The following is a 21,033-nucleotide window of genomic DNA, read 5'->3' as shown; positions in this document are numbered from 1 at the left end:
CCTGACTGCCATTAAAGTAATATAAATTTACCTCACACATACATTCATCGCATTAAAGCCAACGAGCGTTGTCATTGTTGTAAGCACTTGTTGGTTGGTGTGGCTGTTTGCGTTGTCCTAGTCTACTGCGTGCATAATGGTAAAATTGTATAGATAAAATAACGAAGTCTGCAATAAAAAGTGGGCTGAAAGAAAACTGTTGCTTTCTTTGTATGCCACCAAACCGCCAATCGCTTTGAATTTAAAATTAAATTGCGGCTGAGCACCTTAAGTGAATTTAAACCATTACCAGGGAATTTCTTATACTACACACCATTTAATTCCAACGCATACATACATACATACATACATACATAGGTATGTAGCTCGTTCGACGTTGTACTTTGCACACAATTTCTTTCTTTAATTTCCCCTCTGGTTTTTTTTGTGCATTGTTTGGCTGTCNCCATCATGAAAGTGCTAAACATGTGATGAAGAATTTTTCCCTTTTTTTCCTATTTTCTATTGACGTTTTTATCGCATACATATGTACATATTTAGTTACTTACATTTGCCCAAAAAGTATTTGAAATACCAGCGCGTTTGATGCTCAGGATTCTCCAATATGGGTGTGCTGGGCGAGCCAAAGACCTGCGAAAATTGAACGGAAGTTATATAAATAAGTATTTGGCTGTAATAGGTTGAGCACGATAATAAGAGCTTGCTAAATGTCAAGTCCAAAAGGTGTAATCAATCAAAATGTAAAAATACATTGATGTTGAGTGTGTATACCCTTGTAGAAATGTGCGTATATACATATGTATGTATTTATGTATATTTTTTATATCCGTATAGTAAGTATTTGTTGATTTGTATTCAAATTAACATTCACTTACTAACCGTGAACTTGTTGCAATTGACATGAAAAGAAATCATTTAGTTGCTTACATACATGCATACATAAATGGTGACGTATAGACTAACAGCATTTAAATGAAAAAAGAATTTTTTGGTTTCTGTCAATTTCCATATAAAATTCAAAATATTAAAAAATGTTTTTTTTTTATGCAGATTGGACCGTAACTGCGCTCGGCTGTTGCTAAGTTAAGACCATTGACAAGATTACTAGGTTAGGTAAATTGTAGCTTGGTGGAACTAGGTAGCTCTCAATTTATGATCATTAAGATTTCAGCGCCATTCATACTGAATACTAGAATTTTGGGTACTTTAAAAGCAATTTTAATTTTTTGAGAGTTAGTAAGCCATTTTGTAAACATTAAAAATTCTGTCTACAAGCTTAAAGAACAGAAATACGTATACAGATTGTTAAACTACAACACTTGCTTGAAATGCAATGAATAAAAACCCGCGATCTAGGATGACTGAAAGTTTTGCACTCACACTTGCGAGGGAAGTTAGAAAGATGGGTACCATCTTGAACCAGCGTTGTCATAAGTGAAGATTTATCTACAAAACTACGATTTTTTGAGCTATTTGAGTTTTCAAAAATAAAATTTTATGTGCAAGATTTAAGATTTTTAAAGTTTAAACTTAAAACAAACTTTTAGTTTAATAAGATATAAAAAAGAGAATATTGCAAAAAACGCGACTATTTGATATTTTGATCTCGTTTACCTAACAATCTGGAGCTGATGGAAACTTTTTACTTACGGATTCCTAATCAGCTCCAAAAATTGTATCCTAAACAGCTTTAACATTTGCTGCACCAAAATTAGTGTTGCCCTGTGTAAATTTAAAAGTCAATATTGAATTATATGTTTCTTTGAAGAAATTTAAAATAAAGATTTTTTCCGATCAAAAATATTTTTTAACTTAAAAACATTAAAGCGAACCTCCATAATAGGTATGCGTATCCGTATGCGTTAGTGTTTTTGTTTAAGAGAATATTCGCCACCAAACTCAAAACGGTGTCACAAGCGAACCTTTGGGTCAACGCCTTGGTAGACACACAGTGCTTTTATTTCCTAACGAGAAAGTGGAAAATCATGTTTTTCTTTATTAGTTGTTATTAAACGACGTTTTATACTTTCTCATACTGCACTGCATATACTTTAGGGCCATTAACCCTCCGTCTATCAAAAAAAAAATGTATATACACTTTGATGACCAATATTTACTCAGGAAAGCCTTTCTTTAATATTTTGATTTCTAAGTTGCATAAATAAGTATGCGAATCGACTTCCTAACTCCCGTTAAACATATATGTATATAAGAAATTTAGGAAACCAGTTGCGCTAGCCAATGCGATGCATTCATTACCCCTTTTGGTATATTTATTCGAATTTCGGGGAATTCCCAAAGCTGAAAGCAACAAAAAAATTGTAAATATTTTGTAATTTAATCGAAAAAATATTGGTGTAAATTTCTACCACACAAATCAATACACAGGCGAAAGATTAAAAGGGCACCCAAATAATTGCTAAATGGCAATAACAAGTTTATAAGTATTGACTAAACATACTTAGTAGATATTGAAAATGTTGAAATTATAAGCATGCATCCTGGGGAGGCTTTGTAACAACGACATGAAAAAGGTTGACTGCTCTGTGTCGAGTGTTTGGCTGTTTAAGAGCCAAATCAGGGCATTTCAACTTGCGTACACTTTTGTATTGGCTGATTAAACAAACCAAAAAAATATATTTTATCGACCCTTCTCAAACACTTGACAAGCTAACGAATTAAGAGGAATTGAAAAGCTTTTGTCACATTTCGCTTTAAAAATTTTCTCATACGTACACGAATGCCTATAAAGCGGCAAGCTTCGTGAAGTATTTCTTATTTTTTGCTTAAATATTGTATCTATGTAATCTTTGGACTTTGTGCATCAACAGATTGAGCAGCAAGATTGAAATAAGTATGTATGTATATTATGGCGTTTTAATTTCTTGTGAAATCCTTCCTAGCAAACTCGGATTCATGTTATATAAAATTCAAAAAAAAATCCACAAGGGAATTCGGACCCGTCCAATTATAAAAGAAACTATCTTAAATTTAGACTAAGTTCTACTAAAGTTTCCTTTTATTAATATTAAATTTAATGTTGGAATGTAGAATTCGAATCTGCTAGCAAAGATGTCGAAAAAACCGTTCCATACAAATTAACCAATCCTAATATACACACATATAAAGAAATCGGATTTTTGAGGTACTTTCCAATGGGTCCAACTCGCGGGAGTCTTTAAATATAATAGGTTTTATAATTACGGCAGGAAATCCACCACTTTTTTTTTTTTGGTGAGGCACACTAGTGTACATATTGATGTAAATTTGTATGTGTATCTAAATTCATTAAAACGACCATCGATCACTCAGTGGCATTAATGTTTCATGTATTTGCGCTCATTTTTTGTGTATATAAGAATGTACTTCCGATTTTTGTATTAGCTTTTACTCATTTTAGGTTTTCGTTTTCCTTACTGGCTAAGGTATGTATATTTAAACGCTACATATAATTGGCTAGAAAGAAATAACTTATTAGTGGCACACATGAGAACATCTCTGAACAGAGCCTTCAAAGAGTTTACAGAATAACATCCTGCAATTTTAGTAAATGGTTGCACTGAAAAAAAAATCTACCAAAAACTGGTTAATATTATCAAATTCAAACTTTAAAAGGAATCAATGTGATTTTTGGTTAATATTAACAATGCCTTAGTTGATATTTTCAACAATGATTTGGTAATATTAACCATACTTTTGTTTACGCTTTTGGTTGTCAATTTGTTCGTTTGAATACGCTTGTGCACTCCACCGAGGCTTTTTCATAATTCGGAGATACAAAACAAAAATTTGTATTATGATTTTAATATGTTGCCTCTAGGGGAATTTGAATCCGCATCTTCTGAAAGTTAGCAAATAACAGCAAGCACTCAGCTACAGCCGCTTTATAAATGTCTCTTCAATTTATCAACTTGAACCAAGTTTCTTCGTCGTTTGATTTGGTTCTGCACTTCACAGATGCTTTTTCGTAATTAAAATGAAAAAGAGAAAAAAAAATTATTTGCACCTCTGCACGTTCAGCCACAGCCACAGCCACACGAATTAGTTTTCAAATGTTCAACTTGAATCACATTTATTGCAATCGGTGTATTAACCATGAAAAAACCAAACAATAACTTGGTTGAAAAAAACCATTGTACTTTTGGCTCAGTGTGATACGTGTGTAATCCTAGGGAAGTCGGGGTAGGCGCGTGAAAAACATTTTTTAAGGAGGAAAAGGATTTGTTATAAAAGTTGAATTTAATAATTTTATGTTCATCACACGCGCTGTCAGACAAATAATAAAGTCTTCTACAATTGCCGATTTTCAGCACATACAGAAATTATCCTACTAGAAAACATACTCTTTTACACCCCTACAAAGCCGCTGAACTATTTCGATTAATTAATTTTTCGATGTCCTTGGGAGAAACCCTGCTCGTCCTATTAAAAATGTAAAGATGCAGATTTACTAGAAATCCGTTCAAATATGGGAACCATATCGAATTTTTCGCACTTCAAAAGTTGTAATGGACGATTTGGTAGCTTTAATTTAAGTTATAAACTAATAAAAAAACACAAAATTTAAGTTATTTAGTTCGTAACGAATACCTTCATAGCCAAAAGTATTGATATGTGTAGGTATGGTATGGTATGGCAAAATGTAGTCTTTTCAAGAGGGAAACATCGATTTAGCTAAGGGAGCCAAGATGTACCAGCCAGATTGTACCATGGTAATAAAGAATACTTAAGAAATGCAAACAAAAAAATTATTTAACAAGGCCATGCATTACGAAAGCGAAAATTTTATGGCTTCTATTGTTTTGAAACCAAAAAAGAGTTCAAAATCGGAAATTAAAATTATATTTAAATACTTTCCTAAACTTATAATATCAAGTGATTCTCAAAGTTAAAGCTCAAAGAGTCAAAAGCGAACTTCCGACTCACTTCCAATAGCATTATAATTTCATTAAATGCATGGCGCATGGCTATCAGAAGATCCTGTTGCTTAGGAAACGAAAGCTGTTTAGAGCAATAAAAAATTAAATTAATTTTAAAGTAACGCTTTTGATCTCCCAACTTTAGTACAATAGTGCAAAGTGTAGCAGATAAACAACAAAGAGTGCTTAACTGAAGGGAAAAAGACAAACGGATAGATTTATGATAAAATAGCGTACGCTGAAAAGCACAATACAGCGAAATTCTATGAATAAATTAAACGAGAATTTGTTTGTGTTTTTCCATTTGAAAGAATTTTGGTGAGATTAGTGTAGCCACACACGTTGACAACGAGAGCATACGCGGTTGGATTTCAACAGTTATCCGTTCGTTTATAAAAGTAGGCATGTGTGTGTGTGTGTGTGTTTATTTTTGACATATTGGTGTAGCCGCGGGGAGACTTACATGAATACAGCTACTGATGGGAAAAATATTTGTTTGTTTTTGCAAAATGCAATCAATATTACTTTATTGTGATTTAGTCACATTTGAAAACATTTTTTTCTTTTGTACAGAGCCTCAAGTCAAATAAATTTAAATACTGCCTTGCAGGTTGGGCCGATCTACAATATGTACATATATTTCAACGAACGAAATAACGTCGCTCAAACTCATATATGTATGTGTTTGTTTGTGTTTATAATTGCTTGTATGCAAACTAGAAGAAACGCGCTACCTACGGGTACATATGCACACACATTACAAACCTGTTATACAACAAAAAAAATTGAAAATTTGCGCAAATTTCGTTGGCAAAATATCAGAAGAGAAATGTAATCGAATAAAAATTACACTCAATTCAAGTTTGCACATTTCCCTTTGAATATTTTTATACACACAATCATACTCATTATTTTTTCAAAAAACAATATCCAGAATGTTGTTAAAAGAAACTGAGCCATAGCTATGACAACATTATTTGGCCATTTTCTTTTGACCTTAATAACTCCTTGTTTTCATGACATTCAATTTCGGATAAAATTGGTGATTTAAATACAATATAACTCTGATATCCATACACATGTATACTTTACGTTTAGTCATTTTTTGATTAAGGTATTAACGGTAGGAGTTTTTATATTGAATTAAAACCAAAATTTTTGTTGGAGCAAAACAGCCCATAAACAGGGTCGATTTCTATGAAACAAGTTTTAAAATGACATATTTGTAGTACAATAGGACACAGTGGTGTTTTCAAAATCAAATTAAAATAATAAGTATATTTAATCTTCAATAAAACTGTAATGCACTTTCAAGAATGTTAATCTGAAATCCCATAGAATAAGTGAAGTTATTATAACAGAAATCAACATGCTTTTGTGTTGTTTAGTGCAAGCTAAGGTTAGGTTGAAATAGCTGCCGGTAAGTATAGTATCTTTTTAAAAGAAGTACGACGCTAGATTTTTAAAGAATTGTATTGAAGAGATATGTATATCGTTGGTGATACTGCAAAACGTTCTATGCCACTTATGGTGCTCTGGGAGCCCGGCCTTTTTTAGGTCTAGAAAATCCCACGATCCTTGGCAAATAATCCCGGGATTTTCGGGATTTGCGATTTGCACTGATGGCAATAATAGAAACTCCTTTACTTGACCAGTTTTGGCTATATTTTTTTTTTTAGTTCATAATTAATTTTCTTTTTATAAATGTTTAGCTCGTTGTATATGTATATACTCAAAAATCAAGATCTTCGCGAAACCATGGGCTACATATAGTAAAATTGCATTTTTAGTTTTTCACAGGCCTTGCGGAGTGGAAGCGCGCACTGCTTACCACTACACTGCAGTGACCGACTTACAAGTGCTTATTAAATTGCCTTTAAAGAGTATGTAGTTAATGTTCAGTTAGGACATATACTACGTAGTAATGTACTTAAGTATGTATGTGTGTAATGTTACGTATACGCACCTCATCCTTTTCGGCCAATGAATCACCGGTTTCTACACGAAAACGTTTAAAATTCGGATCTAATCCATCTAAATCGGTTTGCGGTAGCTGCAAATAAAGAACAAGAACGAAATGCGATTGATTAGTAAGTAAGTTAATTTATGAGGAAATTTAAATAAGACTCAAAATACGTTTCACGCAAGAAAGTATAAGAGAACGAAAAATGACACTGAAGATGGCACAACGCCGAAACCGGTTTGTCTGCAAACCAAACTTGACAAGGGATGACGGAAATTCATTCCAAAATAAATCAAAGTATAAATACTTAAGTATAAAGACATTTCTTTAACATAGAAATATCCTTAAGAAAACCACAAGACCATTTAAGGCACTCTTTAATCTACATTCAACGCGCACCGCCTTTCATAAAAGCATCTGATTAACTTTTATGCCACACAAAATTTTTCTTAAGAAAAATAATATTCCTAATTGCCGCCAAGGAAGTGCTTTAAGGTTCTCACTGAAAGCGACCAAATATGAGACTTCATGGCCCCATAACATTTAGTAAATGTCAATGTCACACCTAGAGAATGAAAGTGCTGGCAAAATGAAAGCGAGAAGCGTAAATGAAAATGAAAGGATTACAACAACCTCCACGAAAAATGCCTGCACTTGTATGGGTGCTTCTATGTATGTATGTATGTGTGTATGTGTCTGTGTGTGCGTTTACGAGATATGGAAGGCATTATTTTGCTCTACGTTTATTACGTCATACAGTGGATATTTTTAAGGCTGACTTTTGGCTATGTTTGTGCACATTTATGGTTTTGAAGGCCTATAGCCGTTGCAAAGAAATTGCCTCTTTGGGATTGTTGACATTTTAATTGCACAAACGTCCCAAGCAGCCATTACCCAGCAAAAAACTGCTGAAGTGTGGAAAAAAGAACGTTGATGAGGAGATGTGGTGATCTCCGAAATAGCTGCTATAACTTCTACCGCTTAGACTTTGTTGCTTTTTTAATTTTTCCTAATAAACAATCGAGGTACAAAGTACAATAAAAATATTAAAAACGAAACTTACAGACTTTTAAGTGCTTTAAGCCAAATGCATTTCAAAGTAGTTGAAATCAAATGCAGAGTCGGATAATTGACTGATGCCTAGAGCATCACCATGCTAAAGTCAACAGTTCGTTCCAAGGCAGAAAGTACGGTTTTCAACTATGTACGTAGTTGTGGTGGGTAAAAAACTGGTTGAACATCAATATTTAAACTAGTTTCTTGCCGTACTGGGTTGCTACAACAAGACATACATACATACATACACAAGTACTCTCACGCAATTTTCTCAACTAAATAGCTTGCAATTACAATGTTGTTTATGTAGGCAATAAAGAAGCGTGGGTTAGCGCGGCTCTTTTCATCTCCCAACAACTAATTGAAATTGTGGGAACAATGTCTTGCGAGCTGAAAGCAACTGTTGCTAAACAATATCCTTGCGCGAAACTTGCTTTATATCAGTGCAGAACAAATACTAAATGAAACGAAACAACGACTGGCTTTCAAATTCTAGCTGTTTGCTATTTAGTGGTGGAGAAATCACCCATCAATTATATTGGATAACGTGCAATTAATTGTCAGTTTCGCACCTAATTTCAATTATTTGCTTTGGTGATTACTTTTCATTAGTAAACAAGTGATGAATGGACACAAGTGCGATGGTATGAAGCTAAGTCAGTTGAAATAGGATTTATTTGTGCTGAACACCCAGGCATTATAATAAAAGAGACTACCACGGGTGATTGCCTAATCACAAAAAAAATTAATACTCCGCAATTTTCGTCTCCTTTTTTGGCATAAGTCCCTTAAACGTAGCAGGTAAGGGCTTATCGAGCCTATTGTGAAAGGCCTAAACCCTTCATAAACTAAGTGATTGGGATAGAACAAATAGGCCAACATGTCTGAATTTCGTATCTCCCTGAAATTTGCGTGGCTGAGTAGATGTAATAATTTTTCTGAGAGCATGCAGAGCAGACCTTGTGAAGGAAAGCTTCGTGTGCTTTATTCGACTCGGTCAAAATCGCTTAGGCTATTAAAGTGAAAGTAAAAAAAAATGAGAAGAAGGGAAAACAAAGTCTAGGTTTCACCATACCGCGTTCTTTTAAATGCTGGTTAAATAGATAATAAGTACGAAAACGGGTGCATAAAATGCGATATTTTAAATTAAAATGTTTTATTTTGACTAGGAGCGCCATTTACTGTCGAAATTCTAGTTCTAGTTTTTAAGAGCCTCGGAGATTTTTTCGAACTTAGTACGTCGTTTAATTTATAAGGTATAACATTATTTGCCAGAAAATATGCCGCTTTGAAGCTAAAACGTGACAACTAGATATCTTTGAAGAGCTTGAAATAGACTCGATACATTTCAGATTGTCGATAAATTTCGTTAATTTTATATATATCGATAACTCGATGAATTTCAAAAACACAGGATTTGATTGTTTTTGAAATTCATCTATCAATAAAACTCCATAACTCGACACATTTCGATAACCATCGATAAATCTAAGAATCTCGATAACTCAAAAATTTACATATCTCCATATAAATCGATAGCTCGATAAACTTTGGATAACTATCCAAATTCCGCAAACTTCCTTAATTCGTTATCTATCCGCAAATGCGGTATAAATCGATAAAGAGCTCGTAAGTTTGAAGAATTTGATCCTTTACGATAACTCGATACATTAACATAGCTCGATAAATTTCGTTAACTCCATACAAAATGATAATTAAATAAAAATCGATAACTTGATAAGTTCTATTAACTTGCAGAGTTTCGATAATCAAATAAATCTGTATAACTCGATAATAGATTCCGTCGACGCAATAAACATTTTTAACTCGATAAACCTCGATAACTATAACCTATGATTGTTCGATATATTTCGATAACTTTAAACTTTCATGGCTCTATAATTTTCGATAACCTGATAACTGAATTTTCGGTGTCAGGATTTTTTCGATTCTTATAAAAAATTTAAAAAAAATTCCTTAATCCTTAAGTATCTTTGACAGCTGTTACTTTTGTCTTTATCTTCAATTGCCAAACCGAACGGTGACAAAATTTATGTTAGCGTATTAATAGGTCGCTTATATGGTTGCAGCGCCTTAGAGGAATCTGCATAGGCCCAAAATCTGGTCACACTTTTTTATGCCAAGTATGCAGTAGAGTTATGAGAAGAGGGTTCATAAAACCGTTCAAATTCCAACAACATGTTCTCTTAAGGCGGTAATTTCTCGATCCAGCATGTTGAAGGAATTTGAACGGTTTTATGAACCTGGCAGTTCATTTTAACAGAGGCTATGAAAGTATTTATTGCAGAGGCTGTTAACCTCGATAGTTAATGCTACCGAGGAACAACACTTTAAAGACATTGGCTTAAAGCTTCATAATGGATGAGTTTTATGAAGGTTGGATGCAACTGTTTACATTTCTCAGTGTTTCAGTAGATCCAAAATGGAAGGCGGGTATGGATTAAAAACAGCGAAGCAACCTATTCTGAATAAAACGATGAAAAATATTTTTGCATGTGTACCATTATTAGATTTATAACAGAGAATGATAAGCATCTCACATCGGATTAGGTGAACTTGGCAGAATACAGGATTTTATGAATTTCACAAAGAACTTCAACCTTAAAAGTTCAAGGCAAAAATCAAATTTTATATCATCAATATTAATCAAATATAAATTTCCATTTGGTTCACGTAAAACATTTAATTATCCACACAAAGCCACAAAATTCTACTTGACTTTTCATGCTCCAAGTATCAAAGTTCAATTAAGTGTTCTTAGCCATCAAAGTCGAAGCATGGCATGCAACAAAATACGTATACTTGTGGGTGTGGAGTGAGTGATTATCTGTATTAATTTCCTTTTTCCACATCCTTCATTTTCCTTCAATTTACTTGTGGTCTGTTGCACATACTCCTCTCAATTCGAATCTCCATTGTCTACAGCGTTGTATTAATTTCACTGATTTCAGCAAAAACCTTTAACCTTGTGCACTTAAATCACTCTTCGTGTTCATATTCAACGCTCACAAATGTAGTGGCTTCACCGTGGTTCTTTGACATCATTGTCGCTGATGAATCTACTGAATCTTTACCAACAAATGTATCCGACGAACTTGCTCTTAAATATATGCCTTACAAAAAGCTTTTTTTTTGTCTTTCTCAATTAATCACGCCGCACATCGCTTCAGGTGGAATGTGAACGCCAATATTGCTTCCTACTCTGGCTCTGTAGGTTGTTGACAAGTTCTTGCCAATCATTCGAATTTGTGTGAATGCTGAATAATTCGTGTATTAAATACATACTTGCTTTGATACATCTCTTTGCTTTAGAAGAAAAATTAGTATATCAGTAAGCTTATGAAATTCGAGTCGTTTAATATTAAGGTTTCAACAAAATCAATTTGTTGTAGATATGTAGTTTTCAGGTCCATATTACTGCCTATATTTGGGGAAATCCGGCCAAGCGCCGTAACTGCAAATGGTTTGGAACTGCAACAACAGTAGTCACAATAGTTTTATTTTGCTCAATATTTTCTGGTATTTTGAAAGCATATAAACGCACACATAAGCCTATGCGTACCTAATTAGACCCTTACTCGAATTCGTCTATGTAAATATGTATCAAAATTTTGTCAAATATTCCACAAACATAAAAAAGCGTCTGGAAATTTTAATCCCTTGTCGGCTTTATTCAAATTCCTTTTGCGCTTTTAACTAGAACTTTTCAAAGTTATTCATCACAACGTTTACTGAACTTAAGTAAATCCACAATGCTTGATGACATACTTACATACTACTTCCACAAGTAATTTAACTCTATCCACCCGTCGCGTCGCCAACTGTGTTAACTGTTGCGTTTCACACTTGCGAAACTTTGTCTCTGACTTTGTACTATTTTATGTATGTATGTTAATGTATGTAGTACATACATAAATAAACCAAGTCCATATTGTAGACACCGCTGCCTTGTCGCCTTAGTTGTTTCGGTTTCACTTTTCCGATAAACACTTTAACAACTGCTGATAGCTTGCTTTGTTGTTGTAACTGTGTTTTCCGATGTCCTTATTTCAACGTTGTTGCGTCCTTAGTACATTAGTTTGGCAAATATACATATCAGTAAATGTAAACATGCACAAAAGGGTTGAGTGGTAACACAGTAGTGGCTAAAAAAATGCTACCACTATTTTTTTATGAAACTCATTTTTGTAAATTAATCTAAATTTGTATCTATATACTCACATACACACATATAATTTATAAGAATAGTTTAAAGCCACTTTAGCCGAGTATAAAACTATATAAAACCAAGTAACTTAACGTAGTGTACCGTAACGTACACTTAATTTAAGTAATTACGAGTTAACACGCAAATTATGGTATATTTCGACTCAACGCAGTTAGTTTTTTGATCTCTGAAAAATATGGATTTTCAAGAATTCCCTACCAATTCTAAGAAAAATTGTTTTTCACCCATATAAAATACATGGAAAACTTTGAGCGCTTTGAGCGACCTCAAAGAATTTTGTGATTTCAAAATAAAAAATAGGGGTACATTTTTCTTCTATATAGAACAATCCTAGAGCATCATCCTGAGAGTATCAAAATTCCGACTTTACTTATTTTGGACCACCCTAATGCACATATATTGTTTTACATTCATATACATAGGTATGTGTAATATTTATATTATAGATATATATACATCGCTAATTTATGAATTTTATTTTTTCTGTAAAAAAATAATCGTTATTTTTTTAATTCATATTCTTCGATTATATAACCGTTATTTTCAGATTTATAGATCATAAAAGATTTAAAACTGTAAGAAAAGCGAAATCTCCGTCATAACGGTTAAAAATAACCGAAAAAAAATATTAATAAAAAAAACCTATTAATTTTGATAAAATAAATTGCAAATATTCGCGAACTGCGAACAAATAGTCGAACAAATCAGAAGAATTTGAAAACTTTCAATTCCGCGAAAAATGATATCGAACACGAACACGGACGGATTTGTTGGATGTTAGTGGCTAGCATTATATGGTGCTTACTACGATGTACTAGATTACAAAAGCTGAAATCACCAACATTTTTTTACCGCAACTGTGCTTTCATACATACTAGTGTTCGCCCAGCGGTTGAAATTCAACCTTTTAAAATAAGGGGAGCTGAGGTGGGCTGAGTTGAGCCGGGTTGAGTTAATTGAACTGAATTGAGGTGAAATGCGTTGAACAACATAGCAGAATATAACATAAAATAACATAACAACACCACATAACACAACTCAACACAAAACAACACAACATAACATAACATAAGATAACATAACATAATATGACTTACCACGGTATAACATAACATAGCATAACATAACATTACATAACATAACATAACACAACATAACATAACATAACACAACATAACATAACATAACATAACACAATATAACATGCCATAACATGACATAACATAACATAACATAAGATAGCATAACATAACATAACATAACATTACATAACATTACATAACACAACATAACACAACATAACATAGCATAACACAACATAACATAACATAACATACCACAACATAACATAACATAAAATAACTTAACATGTCATTCTTCAATTGTATCTCTTTCTTTTTCTGTCTTTGTCTCTACCTTTATCTACATATATTATTTTCTATATCTTTATCTTTTAATTTTTATATTTATCATTTCCTTAACTTTTAACCAGATCTTTATCTTCATTCTTTTCTCCATCTACATATTCACCCACATCTTTGCGATTACATATGTATACTATGAAGAATTTAAATTTACCTTTCTCTTTGTCTTCATGTTTCGGTTTCTCTTACTTCTGTTAATCTTTGCTTTATCCTTTCTTCTTCTCCATACTCAACTCCATACCTTCTTCCTCGTTTGAGTCTAATCTGTTCATGTACATACATACATACATACATCTTATTCCTAAACTGCTGCTTAGCACGTTTCTGTAATTCAGTATCAATATAAAAGCATACATTTAGGAGGCATTTTCGCCCCAACCATGTACATGTATGGCATTGGTATTGGTGTGACTTTTGAATTGATTTTTTCGCTCTATTTTAAACTAATTTGAAATTTTAAAAATTGCCTGCACATCAGCATCAAAATACCTTTCTAATGATATATAATTGTTTATACCTTAGAAGTATAGTTTAGCCGTAAAAGGGGTGTAAAGGAAACATGATTGCCTATTTATATAATGATATGTATGTAGATTTACTAAACATATTTGTTATGTCTACTACCTACTTGTTGGTTGGCTGTATAGCAGTTGTTCGCTCGTTTCCTTTTATTGTTTGTGGTTAACATGTTCCACTTTGACATTGTTGTTAGCGTAAGGAATTTTCGATTTTCATGCTGCATATAAAATACACTCGAGCAAACATCAGACGGTTGACACGCAGTATGAAACAATATAAGTGGTTGGGACAACAAAAGTTTCATTTTCAACATTTTATGTAGCTATTAAATACAAACAAACAAAAAGTTTCAACAATACGTACAGCAGGCGGTTCGGTCGGCGGTTGTTGTTTATGGTTTTCACTTATAGTCAAACATACATACATATGTACTATCCATTATGGATATCCATAGTTTTATATTAATCCTAGAACATTTATTTGGTTTTTGTAGCGTCAACTTTTTGTCATCTAACACAAATGTAAGGAAAAGTGCTTAATAACTAATAATTACTGTACACACATTACAAGTATTGTTTCAAAACTGAATGCTCTGTGTAGCTGTTACATAACTAATTCCCAAAGTACAAAAATTAACAAAACAGAAAAAGTAAATTCTAGTTGTGATTTATATACTTATCTGATATTTAATTGTGTATCAAAGAGGCAAAGGTTAATTGAAAACTAAGCACAAAAGTTTCAAGGTCGACAAAACTTTTACAAGTTTTTTTTTTTGCCTTTTAATCTTTTGCAATTACACCGCTTCTTTCGTTTTATCGCTTGTTTTCAGCACTTTACTGGTATTTTGCTGAAATATGATTGAAATAGCAATAGCAATAGTTTTGTAAACCCTTTCCTAGGTGTGCCACAAAAATTTAAGGAATTTTGACTTGAAGCTATTGGTGGTAAGTTATATTTTGTTAATTAACAATTAATAAACGTATACAGAGAACATCAGATTAGGTTTGGTACCAAAGGTAGCCTACTAAATTTTTGGAACCGTTGTAAAATTGGCAAACTTTCTATTGAAAGCTCTCCTCTACACCAGAATTTCTCTTCGCAATCAGGTGTTGTTTATGGCGAATGATTTTTTGCTTACTTATAAGCAGGGAATGGATTTTTTGGACTTAAAAACCTATGAAATAGGCAAAGTAATATAGCGATATAGCCGAAAAAGGCACCAAAAATTGCAAAAAGGAAAAATAAGTCCACAAAAAAATTTACTTAAAATAAAAATGAACAAACTATAAACTGAAAACGTGCGCTCGACCTTAACTGATACAAGTTTTGCCCAATTTGACATAAGTGCAGAACTTTTAAAATTCATCAAATTAAAAAATAATACATATTCAAAAACAGTCATGGGCAAAATTGTAGTAAACTAACTTCAAATATGAGGGAGTTATTTATAATATATTTAGTTACCATTTAAGCAAAGTTTCAAGTATCGATATCTCGAAAAGTGAAGCTAATTTGACAAAACCTGCGACGCTATTAAAATTAGAAGATCTCAATTAAGTACGACCATCTACATTCAGTTGCATAATTTTAAGACCGCCACATGTTACCAAGTTTTGAATATTTTAACAATATTCAACAATTTTCATTGAGCTTGAGGCAGTTTTTAATGAAATACTTAATGAAAAGCAGCAAAGGGAAAAAGGACGAGCACACCTAAAAGTTAAACATTCTAAAAATAGAATTATTAACAAAAACCAACAAAACCAACAACCCCATGATCAAGTGTGAATCGTAACGGAATAGCTGCGCTTGATTGTGTTGGCTTAACAAATGAAAAAGTGGGAAAAACAACGATAATTTACAAGGCGAACTTAGCACAGTGCGTAGGCAACTGGCTGAGTCAGTGGGATCGTCAGTTCGAATCCTACTGAAAAAAGTCTGATGAGAAAATGTGGTGATTTCCGAAATAGCTATCACTTCTACCATTTTTCAAAATTATTTTTGCTTTTCCACAATAAATTTTTCGTTAAAAACGGCCTGAAGCTCAATAAAAATTGTTGAATATAATTGTTAAGAGGCCATAAAATAACAAAAACAAATATTTTAATAATATTTAATTTCAATTATTTTCTTATAAAAATATAGTTCATTCTACAGCAAACACCATACAAATCCACAGCCCATGCAATTTTACTACAATAAAGTGCGAGTTTCATGCGGCTACAAAATACCGTTGATATTTGGCAATTTTTTTGTTGACGGTGTTGTGAATTTTCTTCCTATAAACAAATTTTCGATCACACTTTGTATGACAGAAAATTAGTGACAAAGTCAACAAAAAAATGCCAAAAATCAACGGTTGATATATTTTAAAACAATGGAAATGAAGATAAATAACACAAAAGTTACCCGTGTTTTTTGATTTGCCCATATACATTCATATATTTAGGTAAGGTTAGGTTAGGTTATCGGGCTGCCTCCGTAGATGGACCGTGCTATCCGTTGTGATATTCTAACATTCACATATATGAAGGTAAGTTAATAAAATTTTAATTGATTATGTTAACTAGCTAAAGTTTTTCATTCCCTATCGCATAACAATGGATATTTAAGCACTAAGACTATTCAAGTTTATAATAGTTGTCGCTACACAGTCAATATTTCTAAAGAAAATTGCTAGAAAAACGAATTAACTCCTAATGTAAAAAACAAAAATAAATGTGTATTTGTTAACATCGCAACAGCCAGCAGGTATTCGCTGTCGTGCCATGTTTTTTGACAGCAATGCCACATTCCGTACTACGGTGTATGAAGGATTATTAAAATGCTGTGAATTCTAAATACCCGCTATGTTTAGTCGTAATGTGACAGTTATTGGCTGTACATATAAAATTTACCCTATCTCTAAGTGGTAAGGGTAAGTGCTTTCGCACAGCCATTGTTTGTGTATATTTCATTTTTATCAAGCGCTTGCAGCTTTTCAGTGCGCCGTTAAGAGCGCATTTATGTATATCGTTTTAGTTTCTTTCAACTGTGTACATATAGTATAACCTTTATTACGATTAAATGAGGGTCTATTAAAACTTACAAACATGCATCCGGGTACATGTTTGACTAAGTAGTTATGTATGTACATATGTACATATGGAAATATACAAACAACCAATTTAATTAGCCAAGCAAAATTTTGGTTTTAGTATACATTTCCTTGCTTTAATAAAAATAATGCTTTTTATGAAATTCCTGCAGCAAATTATTCTTTATTTTTACTCGATATGAGTACAGCTTTCGAATTTTTAAGTGCGCTTCCCTACGGGGAATAATATGTTTTATCAACTACATAGATATATATTTACATTTTATATAAATGCGCCATATTCACTGGCCTTAAAATCGTCAACAGAGTAAAAATACATCCTTGTTTTTCCCGGAACTATGTGTTATAACGTGCCCAATTGAGAATGCATATAAATTTAGAACGTAAAGTTTTTACTTCCTTTTAGAACAAAAAAATACATAAAATTTTAGTTCTGGCATACAAAATTACGGCCACTTTAAAATAATGTTGGTTCGATCATTCATGAAAATACATATCGCACACCGTTTTCAAAAGAGTCACAACTCAAAATAATACGTTTGTCAGAAAAAGCGAAAAACTATTTCTTAGCACGTGATATTCATATTGGCACCTTAGTTAATTTTTTTTTTAATTATAACAAAAATTTGCTTCAGCTTTTGCTGAAAGTTAATAAAAGCTCTATGTAAATTTTTAGCGCATAATCTCAAAAATGCAAAATTTTGAGTTATGACTCTTTTGAAGACGGTGTGCGTTATGTATGTATATCTAGTTATGTAGAACGAAATTGTAAAAAATTTTAGATTTTCATACACATGTGTATGTATATGCACGCATGTAGTAACTACATAGTAGTACATATGACTTTGTGTAGTTAAGTGTTGAAATGGGTGAATGAAAATAGAAATAAATATTTATCTGATGACTTGTGAATATTTCATTTCCATTGGATGTAAATCATGGGGATGTTTCGCACTAATACTTCGTTTGTGCTTGAACAATCAATTTTGCACATAAAACTAATGCCGATTTCGTTTCTATCGAAAAATGCAACCTTCTCTTTGCCCTCTACGCACAAACACTAAGAAGAGGGCGATCAGAAGGCAACATTTTTTGTACAAAGGAAATCGCCATAAGTGTTTTGAAACAAACTAAGTCTAATATCTTGTTTTCCTTTGTGAATTGCTAAACGTTTTTGGAACGAAATCTATTTTAGCTGTTAAAATCAATGCTAAATTAAGTGGTGTAGTGGTCAGAGGTGCACAGAGGTGGTACAATCCAATGCTTTAAAAATGCGAAAGAAAGCAAAGCTTGTTTTTTATTAGGAAACTTTAACCTCATTGACAGTTTCCAAATTGTTGGCGACGATTCATTAGCACTTAACATTTCTGGAATATATATTTTTTCTCCTTCAAGAAGCGAGCTTAAATTTGGACTTTTTTATGTGTTTTTTTTTTTTTTGTTTACTTGGAAAAGTACATAAAGAACAGCGTCCTTGTGCGTTAAGAATTATAAACGAAACTGATACATATCGTCACTAGACACGAATAAAGGCGCGGTCTCAAAAGTTACGAAGAAAGTCTCTTAACACAGTTAGACACGTTAAAATATTTGACTTCGAAGAAGGACGCGTAAACTTATTTTCGCGGTTAACTATGCTTGCGGGTGTAATAGTACATTCCGTAAATAGTTTTTGGGGAATAATGCTGAAGTGACAGTCTTTGGCCAAGCATAAATCTATGATAACGCGTCTTTCTTCGCCTAAGTTTTTCTTAAGCGCCTTTTTTCGTAAATTTTTTTTTTTTATGCGTCTTTTTTTGCTATCGTAACACTAGCGCGCCTTTATTCGTGTCTAGTGACGATATGTATTTATTCAACTGTAGATAATGTGAATAGAATCTAGAGAAGTGTAGAAAATGTGGACACCCGGCCAAATATTGTATGAAAAAACTTGAAAAGTAGCCAAAAGAAAAATATGTACAAAAGCAACAAAATTCCCATCGTCCAATATAGTAAGTATCGCGAGAAAAGTAGTGCGGTTCATCACGCCATATCGTTTTTTGGAAAACCTGGGCTTAAATTGAGACATAGACATAGTGCAGCGAATTGAAATACAGCGTTTCCGCTTATATAAGCGAAAAATAAGTGAAATCAATTCCTTCTTCCTGCAACACCTAAAAGCTACGCGCGTGTTTATTTATTTTATTTGTTTTTATGTAAAATTGATGGTTGCATGGTGTTATCGCGAAGAGAGGAACACTTTCTATAACTTAAGTACTTCATGTGTGATCCAGTTTGAGTGAAGTTAGTAATAACGTAAGCGAATTTTTTTTTCACAACATTTAATTTTGTTGCACAAATGTCGCTTACGTTATTCCAGGCTTGGGCTCGATATATTGAATCTATGTACTTGCAAATCATATTATTTCTAGATGTTTAAGAGAAAGAACTCGCTAATATAAAATTAAAACTACCAACAAATTACTGAATACAAATAAAAATATTCACTATTCTAAATATTCCCAATTGCTAATTTGTTTACGATCGCTGAATAAAATTCTGAAGCTATATTTTCAGACGACCTTCCAATTTCACTTTGCAAAAGCCTTGACTTCTTGAATTCAGACTAAAAGTTTACTATGTCACTCCTGTATTTATATACATGCAAAATGTACACGGCATACATATGTATGTACGTATGCGCTACAGTTATGCATAGATATGTATGTATGTAACCCACTTAAAATAGGAATTGAATATAAAATTTTCTAGTTAACTTCACTCCTTCCCAAGTTTACAAGTATGTATGCGCGTATATACATATGTATGTATGTATTTACGCTCGTAAATAATATTTGGCACGGTCGCCAAGTAGCAATTCTTTTTAATGATTTTAGCAAAATTCAGCGAACCCTTCCAAAAAGCTGCTGAAAATGCGATAGAAGAAAAGCAACGACAAATGTCAAACAAAAGCCCACTAATTAAATGCAAAAAAAGTAATGTCTCTTTCTTGGTCGCAAAAAAAAAAAAACTGAAATAATGACCTTCGTTTGCGCATCCGTAGAATTCACACCAGTGCAAGGTGGCCGCCGCAGGCTACGCACAAATGGCTGGGGGTGCTGGTGGCGCGCCATTTCACGAGAGGCAACATTGTTGAAAACAATAAAATTGCTAACATTTCACACAACAAGTGATACTTGGTTAACATTTATGTTCACAATTAAAATTAATTACTTGCAGTGCGCGCGCGCTCACTTACCGACATTGACCTAGGCGGAATGCTGCGTCGAGGGCGAGAGATTGGGTGCGTTTGTAAGCGAGTGCAATCTGATTTGGTTCTAGGTACGTGTGTTTATTTGTGAGTATTTTTTAGACACTTACCTGATCCACCGAGCCGTAATGATGACGTGAGAAAACGCCGCGTCTGGATATTAACTCAGTTGCCGAGGAGCTGGAATGAGAAAAACGGAAACAAAATTAGACAAATTAACATACGGCCATGTAATGTTGGGGCTTAGCACTGCACGTGTGTGTGTTGCAATTAGAATTGAGAGTTGGGAAAAATAACAATGGGTATGTTTAATTAAAAATACTTAGCTAAAATGGCATTTTTTTTTTTAAATCTACTAGAGGTTTTCTTGACCCTTCCTCCAACATAGAGCTCCAAGTAACATTACTGTTGAAAATTATTTCACGTTATTTTCTAAGTGATTTAGTGGTAACTTATTTTTCGCATGCTTCGCGACAGAACTGTCAAAGCGGAATGATGCAAGGCCTCTGCTCAACGTAGAGCCAGTAAAGGATCCTTTCTAGGTGGTGTTTTTTCA

At 33.1% G+C, this 21,033-nt stretch overlaps 1 protein-coding gene across 1 annotated transcript; it reads right to left on the bottom strand.

Annotated features, from left to right (window-relative positions):
* Positions 1-548: 548 nt before the first annotated feature.
* Positions 549-20,657, bottom strand: LOC108375912 (GTPase-activating Rap/Ran-GAP domain-like protein 3; the record flags this gene model as incomplete). The annotated part of the gene is made up of 3 exons (XM_017632064.1): positions 549-630; positions 6,886-6,972; positions 20,588-20,657. Coding segments are annotated over 3 exons (239 nt in total), but the record flags the coding sequence as incomplete, so codon positions are not given.
* Positions 20,658-21,033: the final 376 nt, after the last annotated feature.

This window comes from Rhagoletis zephyria, unplaced genomic scaffold, assembly GCF_001687245.7.
Source record: "Rhagoletis zephyria isolate East Lansing unplaced genomic scaffold, Rhagoletis_zephyria_1.1 Rzeph_scaffold_09604, whole genome shotgun sequence".
Taxonomy (NCBI): domain Eukaryota; kingdom Metazoa; phylum Arthropoda; class Insecta; order Diptera; family Tephritidae; genus Rhagoletis; species Rhagoletis zephyria.
This window is presented reverse-complemented; position numbering and strand designations above follow the sequence as displayed.